The sequence below is a fragment of the Streptopelia decaocto genome (assembly GCF_964273445.1).
Source record: "Streptopelia decaocto genome assembly, chromosome: 2".
Classification (NCBI taxonomy): Eukaryota; Metazoa; Chordata; class Aves; order Columbiformes; family Columbidae; genus Streptopelia; species Streptopelia decaocto.
In genome coordinates, this window is record NC_138655.1 from 75,498,854 (window position 1) to 75,514,160 (window position 15,307).

The 15,307-nt window shown below is 37.1% G+C and overlaps 1 protein-coding gene across 9 annotated transcripts in view; it reads right to left on the reverse strand.

The window, feature by feature from the left end:
• SEMA5A (semaphorin 5A) overlaps positions 1–15,307 on the reverse strand; it is a 328,825-nt gene that overhangs the window by 181,464 nt on the left and 132,054 nt on the right. For all 9 annotated transcript variants that reach the window (XM_082045292.1, XM_082045298.1, XM_082045290.1 and 6 more), the window contains one exon: positions 11,118–11,163. In XM_082045292.1, the coding sequence (XP_081901418.1) occupies positions 11,118–11,163 (46 nt within the window). The remainder of the gene's footprint in view (positions 1–11,117; positions 11,164–15,307) is intronic.

A 15,307-nucleotide genomic window follows, 5' to 3' on the forward strand; every position in this document is an offset into this window, starting at 1 on the left:
AACAATAACACAAACGGTTTTGGGGCTGACTACTTCTGATTACTACAATGGTAGCTATAGCCTGGGAAAAAGACTAATAGGTTTTCATCAAGGAAGTAATTTTCAAAATTGAATAGATACACAACTGCAGCTGTAAATATTAACAACTATCAAACTCCTTTTGTATTAATTCACTTTTTCTTTGAGCCATATTGTTGTCATTACTTATATCAACCTAAATTACCATACATATCTCAAGATATATGAACAAGCCCAAGTACAGTTCCTACAATTTCTAATTTCCCATAACTTTGTAATGAACTGTTCTTTTTATTAAGGTATTTTGTTCATTTGTTTGGAACATCAGTATACCAACCACCATCGCATCATATAATTATTCTGTAGATTTGGAGAAGAATCTGGGTTGTTTTCTAGACATTGAAGCAAAACTGCAATCCAGAAGTACTGACCAGACAAGCTAGTATTAAAATCTACTAAAAACAGGGAAGGTAAAAAGCAATAGAAAAATAAGGATAGACAAAATTAAGATAAAGTGTGTCTCAAAAGATTTAAACAACTCTTCTCAGTTCAGAACAGGACTAGCCTCCTGTGCTATGACTAAGCAGTGTCTCTCTCAAACAGGTGCAACAATCCACATCTTACACTGGGCTCTGTAGTGTTGACTGAGCAACTAACATGCTTGAAGTGTCAAAGACCCTCCCTTGTGCCCTGAACCACTTAGGAAAGCAGGACCCTCCCTTCTACAAACTCTTGCATAGGCTTCTCGACCACCAGTATTGTTGAAGGTTCCTCAGATCTTTCCTTTTCCTTAGCTTAAAGCAACAAGTGTCAGTGTTTCTCAGTCTCAGTATAGCTGCTTTGTTTCCTTGAATATTTCAGAACCCTGCTTTTCTGTAATCACAGTAGCAAAAATCTGGTCTCCTGACCTTGAAAAATTTTCCATCTCTTCCCTATGGATGAAAGGAGCAGAGCTTTTTGCCTTACGGAAAGAGCCAGTTCTTTCCATAGTTCAGCAGTTGCGCACATCCTCTAACAGCACTGTGTCAAAGGCTCCTTAGAGCTCAGTGTCGAGATGCATATCTTAATTGTTTCTGCTGCTTCACCATTTTCTCTTATTGTCATTTTAAATTATTTATTTATTTATTTATTTATTTTATGGGTCAGCAAGCAATGGCAGGGGATGCTACAGACTACATAGTACCTTTATGTTATGTACTGATGATTGCTAATGTACAGGTGTAAGCTGAACTCACCTCCTATATGTACAATTACCCAAAAGCATCTATGCCCATTAGCCTAGTAGAACTGCTGAGCAAATCTCTGCAGTACCAGAAAACACAATGCTCTCTGTGACTGAGAAGATGCCTCTTTAAGTTTGAATACGCATAGAATGCAAACTATGGCTGAAGTCAAATTAGTTGTTACGGGATGGAACACACATTGAAGCTCCATATCGGTGTCTGTAAGCAAAAATCAATAATCATGTTTGCAGATACTGTACTACAGATATAATCTCTGTAAAAACATACTGCATATTCCATCTTTTTTCTAAATTGCTCAGCGCTGCAGCATCTTAGGTGCCAAAGATCTGAAACTCTCCATGAGCAGCTGCTTGTGGCAGACTGTTCACCTGAGCAAGACAATATATGAATGAAGACAATCTGCTTTCAGTATTTTCCACTTTCATCTTCTGCACAGTCTGCTAACATTCCTGCACTTTTTCAGTGTAGAGGTGATATAGAAAGAGGCTGATTCTCAAAGGAGTCCATGTTCCTCCACAAATATTAACTTATTGTCACAGAATACTGCTTTAGTCCAGAATTAACTGAAGTGTGTCATGGTCCTATACAGTTCAGATGTTTGGAAAGCAGCAGCCTGATTTCAAACACTTGTTACAGCTTGTCTGTACACTCATGCTTGTGAAAATGTAAACAAGTGCCACCTTCTTAGGAAAAGACATTTCTGCAACTACTTCTAGTGCATATAATGCAGTCTTGGTTGACCATCATAAGTACCAGGAAAAATTATCATAAATGGTTAAATTATACCACTATAAAATCCATATCAGCTTTTTCATGGATATCTGCTGTAAAATGTACGCACATGCCTTTTGATATCACATCTATTTCTCAGGAGAACAAATGCACTCATATTATATATTCAGGCCATCTAGGCTTCTCCTTTATCTTAGAAACAAAACACAAATGTTTAATATCTAAAGGAAAGAGAAGCTTTACTCCCATGGAAATGAAAAATTTTAGTACCTATTTTTCTTCTTTACTGTGAAACCAGAACAGAAAATTACCGTAAACACACAAAAAATGCAGCCTAACAAGCAGAGGTAAGAAAGAAAAAACAAATAAAAAAGCTAAGCTTCTCTAGCTAAATGGATGTGTTCAGACTCATTTGTCTAGAAATGCACTTGCACTTCTATTTCAGTACTGGTACAAAACAATGATAGATTCAGCAAATAAATGAAAAATGACAACGTTTCTTCCTGGCTTTCTTTTTGTTCTCTTTTTGTCCATCTCCCAAAATACTAACACATTCTGATAAGCCAAAGCAGCAGCAAAGCCTTGCCAATTTGCCAATATTCTTTTGCTTCACTTAGACTCTTTGTAAAATTACGTGACAAATTTCAGCTGTACTGAAGGGTAGACAATTACAAATTCTGGAGATTTAAACCTTCCAATTATGTAGAAGCCAAGTGTAAATGAATAAATAACAAGCAGAAACGAGAAGAAGAGGAGTCGTACATCCAATTGGCCATCTCATGTGCCCTCTGCATAGTTTTGTAATGACAGTCTGTATATGAACTCAGAACATGACACACAAAAACCCCTCAAACAAATAGATAATATATGGAACTACACATATGCATGTGAAAAATCTCATGCATGAGAAGAATACTCAGAATGAAGATGGAATCAATACTTGGCCAAATATGACCAAAGGTGGTTTCAGGATAGTATAGGAAGAGGTATTGTACAGAAGTAGCATTGTGATAGGCAGATATTCTGTGCTTTGTCTTTTTTTTAATTTCTTTTTTTAAACTCAGCTCTCAGCAACACCTTATATAAAAGGTCCTTTTGTTCATCCCTAGTACCAAAGCAGAAGTTTGCACCTGCTCTATCACCTTTTGGTCACACTGCAACTTGCTCATCTCAGTTTTCTATGGAAAAGTTTTATGAGCACTAGTTGCTCACTCTGCTCCCAAGTTTTCAAGGAACTTGGAACAAAATCAAAAGTAACACTATATTATCTGCTCTATTTATCCATTTTTCATTCACACATCCCAGATACAAACATGAAAGGCCCAAGCAGAAATAAAGTTTTGGGGTCTTATTCTCCATTTGCATAAAGATGGGGAAAACACATCTGTAACAGGGAGGAATACTCTCTATTCCCTTCACCCTTAAGTAGATACTAGGCACAGGAGAACCCAACAGAGGGTTTTTTCATTTGTTTTGTTTAGTTTTCTCCCCTCACTTAGGGACCCAAATAGAATGTTAAATCTCAGACTGTTTTGCATTTCAGTATTGCCAATCAACAGCTGTCACAAATTAAGGACATCCTTAGGTTAGTTCCCTTATGCCTTCAAGTACGAAATAGGAAAACCAGAAGAAATAAGAGAAATTTCTTGCATCTCCTTTTCTGCTCAGGTAGCTTTACCCTGAAATAAAATCATGATTCATCAGGTTTCTTTCAAGTATTTCTCAAATTAGACATCTATTACACAACCAGTAACTGCAAGTAACATACAACACAAAAAACAATAGACTGAAATACAGTGAATGAAAGTTGTAGAAAAAGCATTAAAGTGCCCCTTTATAAGGGGTTCTATTTATTTGGCAGCTCAACAACTAAAGGAGATTAAAAGATGAAAGCTTACCTTCCTTACCTTTATCTCAAGTTGCTGTTGATCATAACTGAAAGTTTTTAATATCAGCACAAATTAATGATTTGATTCTACATGATGGCTTCTAACAAGCGTTCATCTTGCTCATAGAAAAATGGAACCCAAGGGCACTGTCCCAAAAATGAACTGTAAAGAGAGCCTGAGTGATATGCATCTCTATTGGAACACCTTTCTCCCTAGATTGGGTCAAATACCACCTTGGCCAAAAAGACAAATTAAAGTTAGGAAAGCCTTTCACAAAAGACATAATATGATCTCAGTTTACAATAATAACAAGCACTTGTTATTTTCAAAATGGGCTTACAATGCTGGTAAATATTAGATTTGTTTAGAAATGTTGTTAAAATTATATTCTGTATTACAATTAAGGTAAACATTCATGAAAATGTTTCAGATAATACATGTGAGTTTATTTGCAAAAAACCTCAATCATGAAGTCAGTTTCCCTCTTTGTTCACAGAATCACAGAATCGACTGGGTTGGAAAAGACCTCAGAGATCATCGAGTCCAACCCTTGGTCCAACTCTAGTCCGTTTACTAGATCATGGCACTAAGTGCCATGTCCAATCTCAGTTTAAAAACCTCCAGGGACGGCGAGTCCACCACCTCCCTGGGCAGGCCATTCCAATGCCTGACCACTCTCTCTGTAAAGAATTTCTTTCTAATATCCAGCCTAAATTTCCCCTGGCAGAGTTTAAGCCCATGCCCCCTTGTCCTATTGCTAACTGCCTGGGAGAAGAGACCAATCCCCACCTGGCTATAACTTCCCTTCAGGTAGTTATAGAGAGTGATGAGGTCACCTCTAAGCCTCCTCTTCTCTAGACTAAACAACCCCAGCTCCCTCAGCCTCTCCCCATAGGTCTTATGTTCAAGTCCCTTCACCAGTCGTGTTGCTCTTCTCTGGACCCGCTCCAACACTTCAATGTCTTTCCTGAACTGAGGGGCCCAGAACTGAACACAATACTCCAGGTGCGGCCTCACCAATGCAGAGTACAGGGGAAGGATCACTTCCCTTGTCCTGCTGACCACGCTATTTTTGATACGGGACAGGATACCGTTGGCCTTCTTGGCCACCTGGGCACACTGATGGCTCATGTTGAGCTTCCTGTCAATTAGTACCCCCAGGTCCCTCTCTGTCTGACTGCTCTCCAGCCACTCTGCGCCCAGCCTGTAGCGCTGCAGGGGGTTGTTGTGACCAAAGTGCAGCACCCGGCACTTGGCCTTATTGAACTTCATCCCATTGGAATCAGCCCATTTTTCCAGTCTATCTAGATCCCTCTGCAGAGCCCTCCTGTCTTCCAGCAGGTTGACACTCCCTCCCAACTTGGTGTCATCAGCAAATTTGCTGATGATGGTCTCAATCCCCTCATCTAAATCGTCAATAAAGATGTTAAACAGGACTGGACCCAACACCGACCCCTGGGGAACACCACTAGTGACTGGCCGCCAGCTAGATGCAGCCCCATTCACCAGCACTCTCTGGGCCCGGCCCTCCAGCCAGTTCTTAACCCAGCGTAGAGTACACTTGTCCAAGCCATGGGCTACCAGCTTTTGCAGGAGTATATTATGGGAGACAGTGTCAAAGGCCTTGCTGAAGTTAACCTAAACACAAAGTATATACTCAAAGTATATTTCAATTTACTTAATTCATTTTTAGCCTACCATCTAGTCATTAATGACTCATGTAAAAGTGAACTATCATATGCAAAAGATATTTCAGACACTCTTGACACATGTAGAAAACAATGAGAATTCCCTTTGGTAAAAATCATTTTCCAAAGTAGCTCAATTTCCTAACAATTCATAGATCAAATTTTGCATTTAATTGTTTGACTGCCTTGTTAGTGGGTATGTATAGATGTATATATACACAGACATACACAGACATATATATAAACACGTATAAACCCAAAACTTCAATATTCCAGAATTTAAAGCTGAATAACACACATGAAAAAGAACCTCCAACCTTCTTAGCCTGCATAAAGAATTTAATTTGAGTACTGTGGTAAACTAGGGGCTAAAATTGCCTTTAAAATGGACTTTGAGGTATGTGTATGTCTAACTGAAAGATGTGCACATTCAGCATGAGAATAAAATCTTAGGAGAACTATGTAACAACAGGAGGAGATGGAATAGGCATCTCAAACCTAGAATAGGCTTCACAGAGGGAAGATTCGGATGAGACAGATAAACTCAAGCCTGTGCCCTGTAAATGCCATAAGAACCTGAGTTTGTAAAGAAGCTCATCTTATGGATGAAGAAAAGATGCATCCGTTCCATCAGTTTTGTGAAAAGCTTATACATGCTGGTTTGTTAAAATATTTATGGCAACTGTGGCATAACGACTTTCTTATAAGCCAGCATGAATTAGCCTTTCACTCTTTACAAATACATCACAAAAACTTGTCATGTAGGTAGACACATATGTTTGAATTTAGAAGCTCTCTTTTCAAAGAATTTGGAAAAAAGAAAAGGTGAAAAGTAGACACTTGCTAGAGCCATCCTCTACATGATGTCAAAGCCCTATTATTAATCCTGACATTGGCTAGATATCAACTTTTTAAAAAACATTTTTGAAAACAGATCTATTAACTTAAACACTACTACTTAATTTTCTGCTTTTATATCTTAAAGAATATAAGGGAGTTTTCAGGAAATACAGCTTTCATCTTGGCCAGTGCTTTTAAGGGTTATTCTATTACTTGAAGTGCATAATAACAAAGCAAAACTCACAAAACAAAACCGTGCAGAGTCAGGCCTTCTAAGTCTGTGAGTCTACTAGTGCTGAAGCAAGAATTCGAAAATATTTGTCCTTCTACAACCACAGCCCATTGAGTGCTTTCTTCCTAATCCATCATTGTTATGCACACATTGTTCCAACAGCTTTGAACAATTCAACTCTTAGGCTTCTCCGGTAAGAGCTTAAAAGGCTTCGCTCATTTTGTTCTTCTTTATTCTGCTACACAAAGGAAATTGCTGAGACACATCAAATACTGGTTTGCGACAGACAGTATCATATGAAACCTGCTTAGTCAAACAAAAGGCTTTTCTTATAAAGTACAGAGCACAGAACCATGACATGTGGGATGGCAATTTTGATGTTCCCACAATGGGCAAAGATGTCTCACTGCATAGTCCTGGCTCACATTTAGATACACATCCTGTCTGATGCAATAGTAGCACTCTACCCCTCACTTCTGCAAGGGATTAACGTTCACTAAACTGATGGAAAGAGTATGCTTTTAATACATGTATCTCTGTTTTGCATGTCTTTTGTGAGAACTTGCATTTCAAATGGCTGTCTGGTTTTGTTTGGCTAGTTGGATTTGTGGTTTTGGGGTTTTTTGTGTTGTTTTGTTGTTGTTGCTGTTTCTTTTTCGTTGTTTGTTGGGTTTTCTGTTGTTATTTGGTGGGATTTTTTAATTTATTTTTGTTTGTTTGTTTGGTCGGTTTTGTTATTGTTTTTGCTTTTTAATGAAGGTTATTCTGTGTTTCAAAACTATTTTCCAAGTATATACTTGTAGAAAACAGTGCATATACATATTTTGGACCAAAGTAATTTTTTGTAGAATTTTACAACCAAGAACTCATTATTTTACTTTATTCCTTTTTATAGAATTTTAATATTACAAAACAATACCTCATAGTATAGCGCTGTCTGATAACATTCCAAAAGAATATCCATTTATAAAATGTCTATCTGAACACTGAAATGTGTAAACAAAAGATTTGCACGTATGTTTTTGCTATATATAAATGATTCTGTTTTAGTATGTTACATGTAACGTGAAGCTTTTTATCTTCATAACAGCAGTCTGTGGGCAAATGAACAACACACTCCAACAGACACATAAGCATGATAGACAAGGAAACTTGTTTATACAAAAATAACTGGATTGCATCACTGGTCAAGATTAAGTTTTAGGCATTCCCTTTATTTTCCATATCAAAAAGCACTATAAGAAAGATTAATCTAACGAATCAAACTAAAAAAAAAAAAAAAAACAAAACAAAACAAAAATCAATGCAAAGAATATAAACAGTTACAAAAGTCTAATTGAAAACTGTAGAAAGGAGGATGCAAATTTTAACAATCATCCTTGCTTCCATGCTGGAAGTATTTGATGTGCATGAGAAAAGGTCAGTAATTTTCTTCCTCCTTCAGACACAAAATAGCCAAGATCGAGCTTGAGCAATTTTCTAAAATAATTAAACAACAGGTATATAGGTTGTCTTGTTTTTAGTCCTTTCATATTGTTATGGTGTTACACTGAAAGCTTTTACAGGCACAACTTTACCATATGCCTTTTCTTCCAGATGTAAAAACATAGTTTATTAGCTTGTGAAATATCTGCATGTTTTTACAAAGCCTGGTTCATGCAAAAAAATCAAGTGAGCGACATAAGTAGAAGAATTAAACTGGGTTTTTACATTATTATTAAAACAATTATATGAAGAAAAAAACATTGAGAGTTCTACTGTCCGTACATAAAGAGTTAAAGAGTTCAGTCCCTCGGCAAACAAATGCTAACTAGCAATATTAATGAGTTAAACCACAGTATGCTTTATTTCTCCTGTGAAATCCCATCATTCTGTTTTGCAAGGATTTCACATAACTTTCACTTACTTCTCACTTTTGTTCCTACCTCCCTCAACCATAATAGAGTTTCACGTTTGGAAGATCTGGAGCTTCGAAGTACTCTAATTTTTAATTGCTAATTTGGTAATCTCTATATCCTCTAATCCAATTCAAAATTCTTCTTTCACTACTTGCGAATAATCGAAACTTCACATGCCCTAAAGTTTCAGAAATCAAAGCTTACTTCGATTATATGGGAGATAATCCTATACAACAAGTTGGGATGACTGATATTGCAGCTAGGATTCTGTTTTTGTCCCACAAAACTTATCTGAAAGGTCTGTAAATCTCAGTGAATCACTTGGTAAATACACTCTTGGCTCCAGGTGGGTTTGAGGTTTGTAGCTGGTAAGTCATGTCTTAACATTTCCCAACAAAGGCTGAGAAAAGTTGGGCATCTTTATGGCTTAAGACTTGTAAGAAGAGGACCGACAAGTAACTAACTATCAGTAAGGGCAGGAACACTGACCCCTGATCCTGCCCTGGGGCACCTGGAGAGGCTGAAGGACCTCTTGAGAATTCTCCCAAACCTACTTTCATGACTACCAGTGACTAACTTCATACTTGCCTATCAGATTACAAGACAACCTGAGTGTGTTGTGTAATGAGTTTGGAAGTCCTAAACATTACACCTTACATCCTGGCTTACTTGCATTAAAACAAAGGCTTCAGCCACCTCACAACTGATTTGGAGCCAACATAACTGGCACATCCAAGGAAGTATATCTTTAGGAGAAAGGTTGTCCTGGGGTACTTCAACAGAACCAGGAGGGAAGCAGAGGGAAAGAAGAGGAAGAGGAGATCTGTGAAGGACAAACATGAAAGAGACATAATGGTAGGTTTGAAATTAAGGGAAAAAAACTGAATACTTGGAGTAGGGGTAGTAAAGATATGCTGTTGAAATAAAAAATATTACATACTTTGGGGTTGATTTAGAAATACAGTCTCCCTAAAAGGTTGTGGAAAAAGGTTTGAAGATGCAAAGGCAAACAAGTTAGGTTACGACACTGAAGATGGAATAAGAAACTTTACCAAAAGTCAACTTGAGAAGATGGTTTAAAGGGTTCTGCACATTCATAAGACCAAAGCCTAGTATAACATCAACAGTATGCTTTGTTTCCTTATTTTTTGCTGATTAGGGTCGGAAGGTGTTTGCTTATATCAACCAGCACAGTTATTAAACTCTGTAATCTACAGATTTCTGCCTCGTTAGTGAATCCAGCCTACTAATGCTTATCCTAACAGAGGAAAGCTGTGAACTTCAATCTATGAATTAGTAGCATATACCATGTCAGAGACCTCTGAATGCAGACTCTCAATAAGAGTCTTCAGGAATTAACTCAAATTATTTGCCAGGATATTGAGTAGGTCACATAAGGTGAAAGTAGACAGTCTGAATTCCGGATAGTAAAAGTGTTTGGTGAGTCATAGCCTTCTGTGCTAGCAACAAAACTGAATATTTTTCAGTACTGCAATTTTGTTTAATTATAAGCCAGCTTCAAGTATTGTTTCTAGTAGTCTGGGAAGGTAAAGGAATTCTGCAAGCCTAATTAAAGCACACACAAAGTGTACTACAAATCATAAGCACAGCCTTACCTGAATGCATTTTGCTTTTCTATATTCTACTGTATAGTATTACTTGGTGTAATACTAGGTACAGTACTGAATCTACAGCTAGTTAATTTTAAACCGCATAAGCGAAAAATTATTAAAACCCATATATTTCTATTTCACTGTGATTCTCTATTTCCACACCTTAGTAAGTTGACAGACTCAGTTAAATTAACTAAAACAACGCTTAGAGCCAAGAACACAAGAATGATGAAGGTTAGAAATTATGTCAAGGTTTAAAATACTGAAAGAGAAAACCAACAAAACATAAGCAAGGAACATCACTGAGAAGACTAAGGGAAGATGAGGATTGCTGGTATATGGAAGTCAGATGAAATTTAGGGCAAAATAAATTGATCAGGGATTCTCACTCACCTTTCCATGAAGCCTAACTACATCAGAAAGGCTTTGTTTCAACTTTCATGCTCTAATAAGATTTAAACAATAGCTGCCTTATATACAAAACTGAGATCCTGATACCTCTGTTCACACTATATTTCTTCCTTGAAAATTTTCTGTTTCATTTGCCTAATTTCACTTCAGCAAGTATGATTTTTTAAATTTTTTCATTATTTTTTTAAAAATTATCATTTCTCGTTATTATAATAACAATACATTCTGAAAACAGAAGCTGCACAATAATAAGCTGGAACATTTTTATAAGAGAACATGATCCTCCTTCCCAGTCTGCATTTTTTATAGATCCACTCTAGCAAAATCACAACAGAGAGTAAGGTAACATCAGGTCTGTATCGCCTGGGAAAAAAGCTAATCTGGAATTAAAAAGGATAATATGACTTATATGATATGGGGCCACAAAGAGGACAAAAACAGATGCATACTTATCTGTAGTTATGAAGCTTATGAATATCTTGATTATCTGCTTTAAAACAACTGCTTACCTACATCATGCAGAGGAACTAAGAAAACAAACATTAAACATACCTGTATTAGAGAGAGATCCTCAAGCTGCAACCTGAAGAGGTAGTTTCTGGGGTTAAAAAAATAATAGATAAAAATTGTTATTAATGTCTAAGTAAAATATTTTACTAGTGTTTAAATAAAAAACATCTTACTAGTGTTTAAATAAAAAACATAATTAGTGGATATAAATGACAGGAAAAAAAATAAACCAAAAATTGACTGGTAGTAAGGACTCTCAGTTCTTTCAAGGACTGTTGTAACATACAGCCCTTTGGGCTAAGGACTATGGCAATTTCTAAAACAGATTTTCAGCTTGAAGGGCCAGTTGCATATGAAAAAAGTAGATATTTATACTCCATACATGTACATCTGAGTCGTTGCTCCAGTCTTCTTTTAGAATTAATGGGAAGAAATAGTGCTTGGGCAGAACCTTTGACTGGTGTTAGATGTCTACATGAGAGTAAGAGGACAGGCAGATCAAAGCTGTCCGTTTGTCACCACAGTGACTGGAACCTTACACAATTAACTCAGCCACAGATGTACAAAGTTTGAAGCAAAGGATCCCAGTATGATGGACTGTCTGTAGAAGCCACAACTGTGAATGAAGTCGTGTGATACCTGAGGATTTTTTTCCACTCATAGCAGGAGCTACAGACAAATCACGCATATAATTCAAAAGCCTATGCTTTTATTGCAAAAGGATTTCTCACTCCATTTTTTCTCTACAGCAATATCACTGCACCTACAGAACTTGAAAGGAGTTCAGGCAAACCATGAACCATGATGCAAAGGCACTGCTGGAAACCTGGGGATACGATGGGTCAGGATACTCAGAAAGGTGAATGTGCCCCATTCACCAAAAACGCTTCCTTCAGCATGTGCTGGTGCCATATATGTGGGGTATCACAACTCCTCCCAGCTTACTGTGTCTGTCTAGTTCAAGCAGCTGCCCTGTTACACCTGTTCCGACAAGCCAGCTCTGTTGGTATTAATCCATAACCCTCATAAACATGAGCAAATATACCACACCATCTTTGAACTGATTTCAGCACATCCTTCTCTAGTGGAGATTCTCTTTCACACTACGTTTACAATAAGACTCTTCCATGTTCCATGTCCACATTGCTCCCGCCCGTTTTTTGCTTTCACACCTGTTCATTATGTCTTGACTACATTTCACATATATAATATTCTTCAGTCCTCTTCTGTCTAATTTTTACCTTATTTAAAACAATTCTGGGTTTCCAATGCCACTACAGAGTGACTGTGCTTTATAGATAAAAATAAAAAGCAGTAATTTTTTGAAATATGAATATAAACTATTCAGGTTTAATTTATTAATAGGTAATCTGTGACATCAATTTCTAAGATTTAAACAAATTCACTTAAAGTAAATAAAACAACAAAAAAACAACAAAAAACAAACAGATGAAAGAGATGAGTAAATTTCAGCTTTAAATTTAAGTATTTGCAATATTCACAAATTATCTGCAATATTACATCCATGCAACTCATAGAAGTGCAATCCAAATTAAAATTAGGCCATGCTTTTTGAGATAACAATTATAATTGTTTCCAAAGAGGCATACGGTATTGTTAATGGGCACATGTGGGCAGCACCTGTAGTTTACACCTCTATTAATTTTTTAAAATGAGCCAGTAGGAGGTGAGTGAACAAAAACAAACTGTGTCTAAAAAACTAAAAATGTTTTTTTCAAAGCATATATCTCAGAAACACAAACACTACCATGGCAGACTTTATTTATTGACTCTGCGTTGCAGCTTTGTGTATTTATTTATTGACTCCAGTACATATATGGTCTATCTAAATTGTGGCTGTACAGGAATCAGATCACTAGTCTTTTCTAGGAATATTGCTAAAGAGATTTACTCAAAATGCAAGAGGCAGGCCTTAAGGGCAAGAACTAATGAGAAAGTAAAATAAAGTCAGAGTATTCGCTATTGGTACAGACAAATCGCCACAAAGTAATAGCTAAAATACTTGGGTTTGAGTCATTAAGAGATCTGAAGTGGGCAAACAAATAAAACGGTACATTGCAGGACAATGTTTATGCAAACCTTGCCCCGTAAGCTAAGTGCAAGTTGACATGAAAGACACTCACTGGAGCATCAGAAAGTGATGCAGATAGTCTTTCTAACCCACCTACATTCTCTCTGTAAGGACAAAAAATACCTTGCTGAGAAATATTCAGCAGGGAACATAGATACTTAGTCTGTGCCCCATCTCATTGCATTTAGCTTCCATCAACCAACATTGATCGTGCTTCTTTCACTCCAGATATCAAAGTTAAAGAAACCTACAACTGCTGTTGCAAATCTATTTTTCCACTTACAGAGACAGAACAACTTTTTTCTTCCAGAAAAATTGAACTGCATCCTCAGCAGGTATAAACTGTTTTCTCAAATCAGTGATATCAGACTCACAGGAGTGGCACATAAATGCTCCATCTCACTCTATAAATAAATGCAGTCTCTGTTGCAGAATATATGAGCAGACAATCTGGTCTCATACTTTGCTTTCAGGTCAGTACATAGCAGAGTATCATGTCAATCGCTATGCATACTTCATCTTGAGATGTCTACTGAAGATATATCACTGATGTCACATTTTAAGATAGATTATAAAATTATTAATGCCTTTTTATGGTCTTCCATTCTGACATCATTTCAGTCTATTAAAAAGTGAGCTATTGTCCCACACTGTAAAAGTTCTAATTTAATACATACATACACACAGTGTCATCCTGAAGAAAAACAGAGGCTAAAAGTTTTGTGGGTTTTTTTTTTTGTTTTCCTAGAAAATGAGATTTGGACCCTACACAGTAGAGTACAACACTTCTACTCATTAATATATCCAGTGTGGAATTAGAAATATTGACCCTATAAGTATTAGGTAGACTAAAATCTCTATATTCATGTGAATGAGCCAAGAGCCAGAGCTAATTACTGTACATTTTTCAACTTCCTGTGGATGCCAATAACCAATTAAAATATTATTTTCAGCTTCATAAAGCAAGATAAAGAAAATGGAATAAGAAGAAAAACAATGTGCAAGACATAGTAAAAGCATTACACCTTGGCAAGACAGAGGTAAACTGGGCAAATTGACAGGACGGAGTGACTGTGACTACATAAATAATCCTAGGATCAGTGGCAAACTAGCACTCAGAGCAATCAGAACTATTCCTACCTAAATGTGCCCATTTCATTAAATTTTTCAGGACTACATTTAGCTCTACAAATATAATAGCTTAACATTCTAAGACACACGTGTGAGAACTCATTCAGAAAGACATATGAGAATTTCTTTTAAAAGCATAGCAACGAAATACCACACTGGAAATATGATATTATTAAATCTGGCAGTACAAAGTAAAAATCAATGACAATTTTCATGGCATGTGCAGAGCCATTATGCTGCTCACGAGATAGGTGACAACATTTTTTTCAATATGTTATTTAGATTATGTCCTGAACTGCTATTTTCAATCTCTGCTTAGCTTTACTCTAGTGCATTTATGCTTTAAAGACCACAAATCATGTGAAATAAGAATGACAAAGTACATTTCTGAAGCATAGATACAGACCTCCTAGCATGCAGGCCTGTATCTTGGCCAAGTATCATAGGAACACAAAATGGTTTGGGTTGGAAGGGACCTTAAAGATCATCTAGTTCTAGCCCTCTGCCATGGGCAGGGACACCTTCCACTAGACCAGGTTGCTCAAAGCCCCATCCAGCTTGGCCTTGAACACTACCAGGGATGGGGCATCTACAGCTTCTCTGGGCAACCTGCTCCAGTGCCTCACCACCCTCATGGGGAGGAACTTCTTCCTGTATCTAATCTAAATATACCCTCTTTCAGTTTAAAGACATTACCCCTTGTCCTATCACTACATGCCCTTGTGAAAAGTCCCTCTCCAGCTTTCTTGTAGGTCCCCTTCTAAGTACTGGGAGGCTGCTCTAAAGTGTCCCTGGAGCTTTCTCTTCTCCAAGCCAAACAAGCCCAACTCTTCGAGCTTATCTTCACTGGAGAGATGCTCCAGCCCTCTGATCATCTTCCTGGTCCTCCTCTGGACTCACTCCAGCAGCTCCATGTCCTTGGCGGTAATAAAAGCAAGAGAAGTACAACTTTACATACTGGAATTAAACTGATCTGACCCTGGTGGCAATTGGTAAATTAGTTTCCATT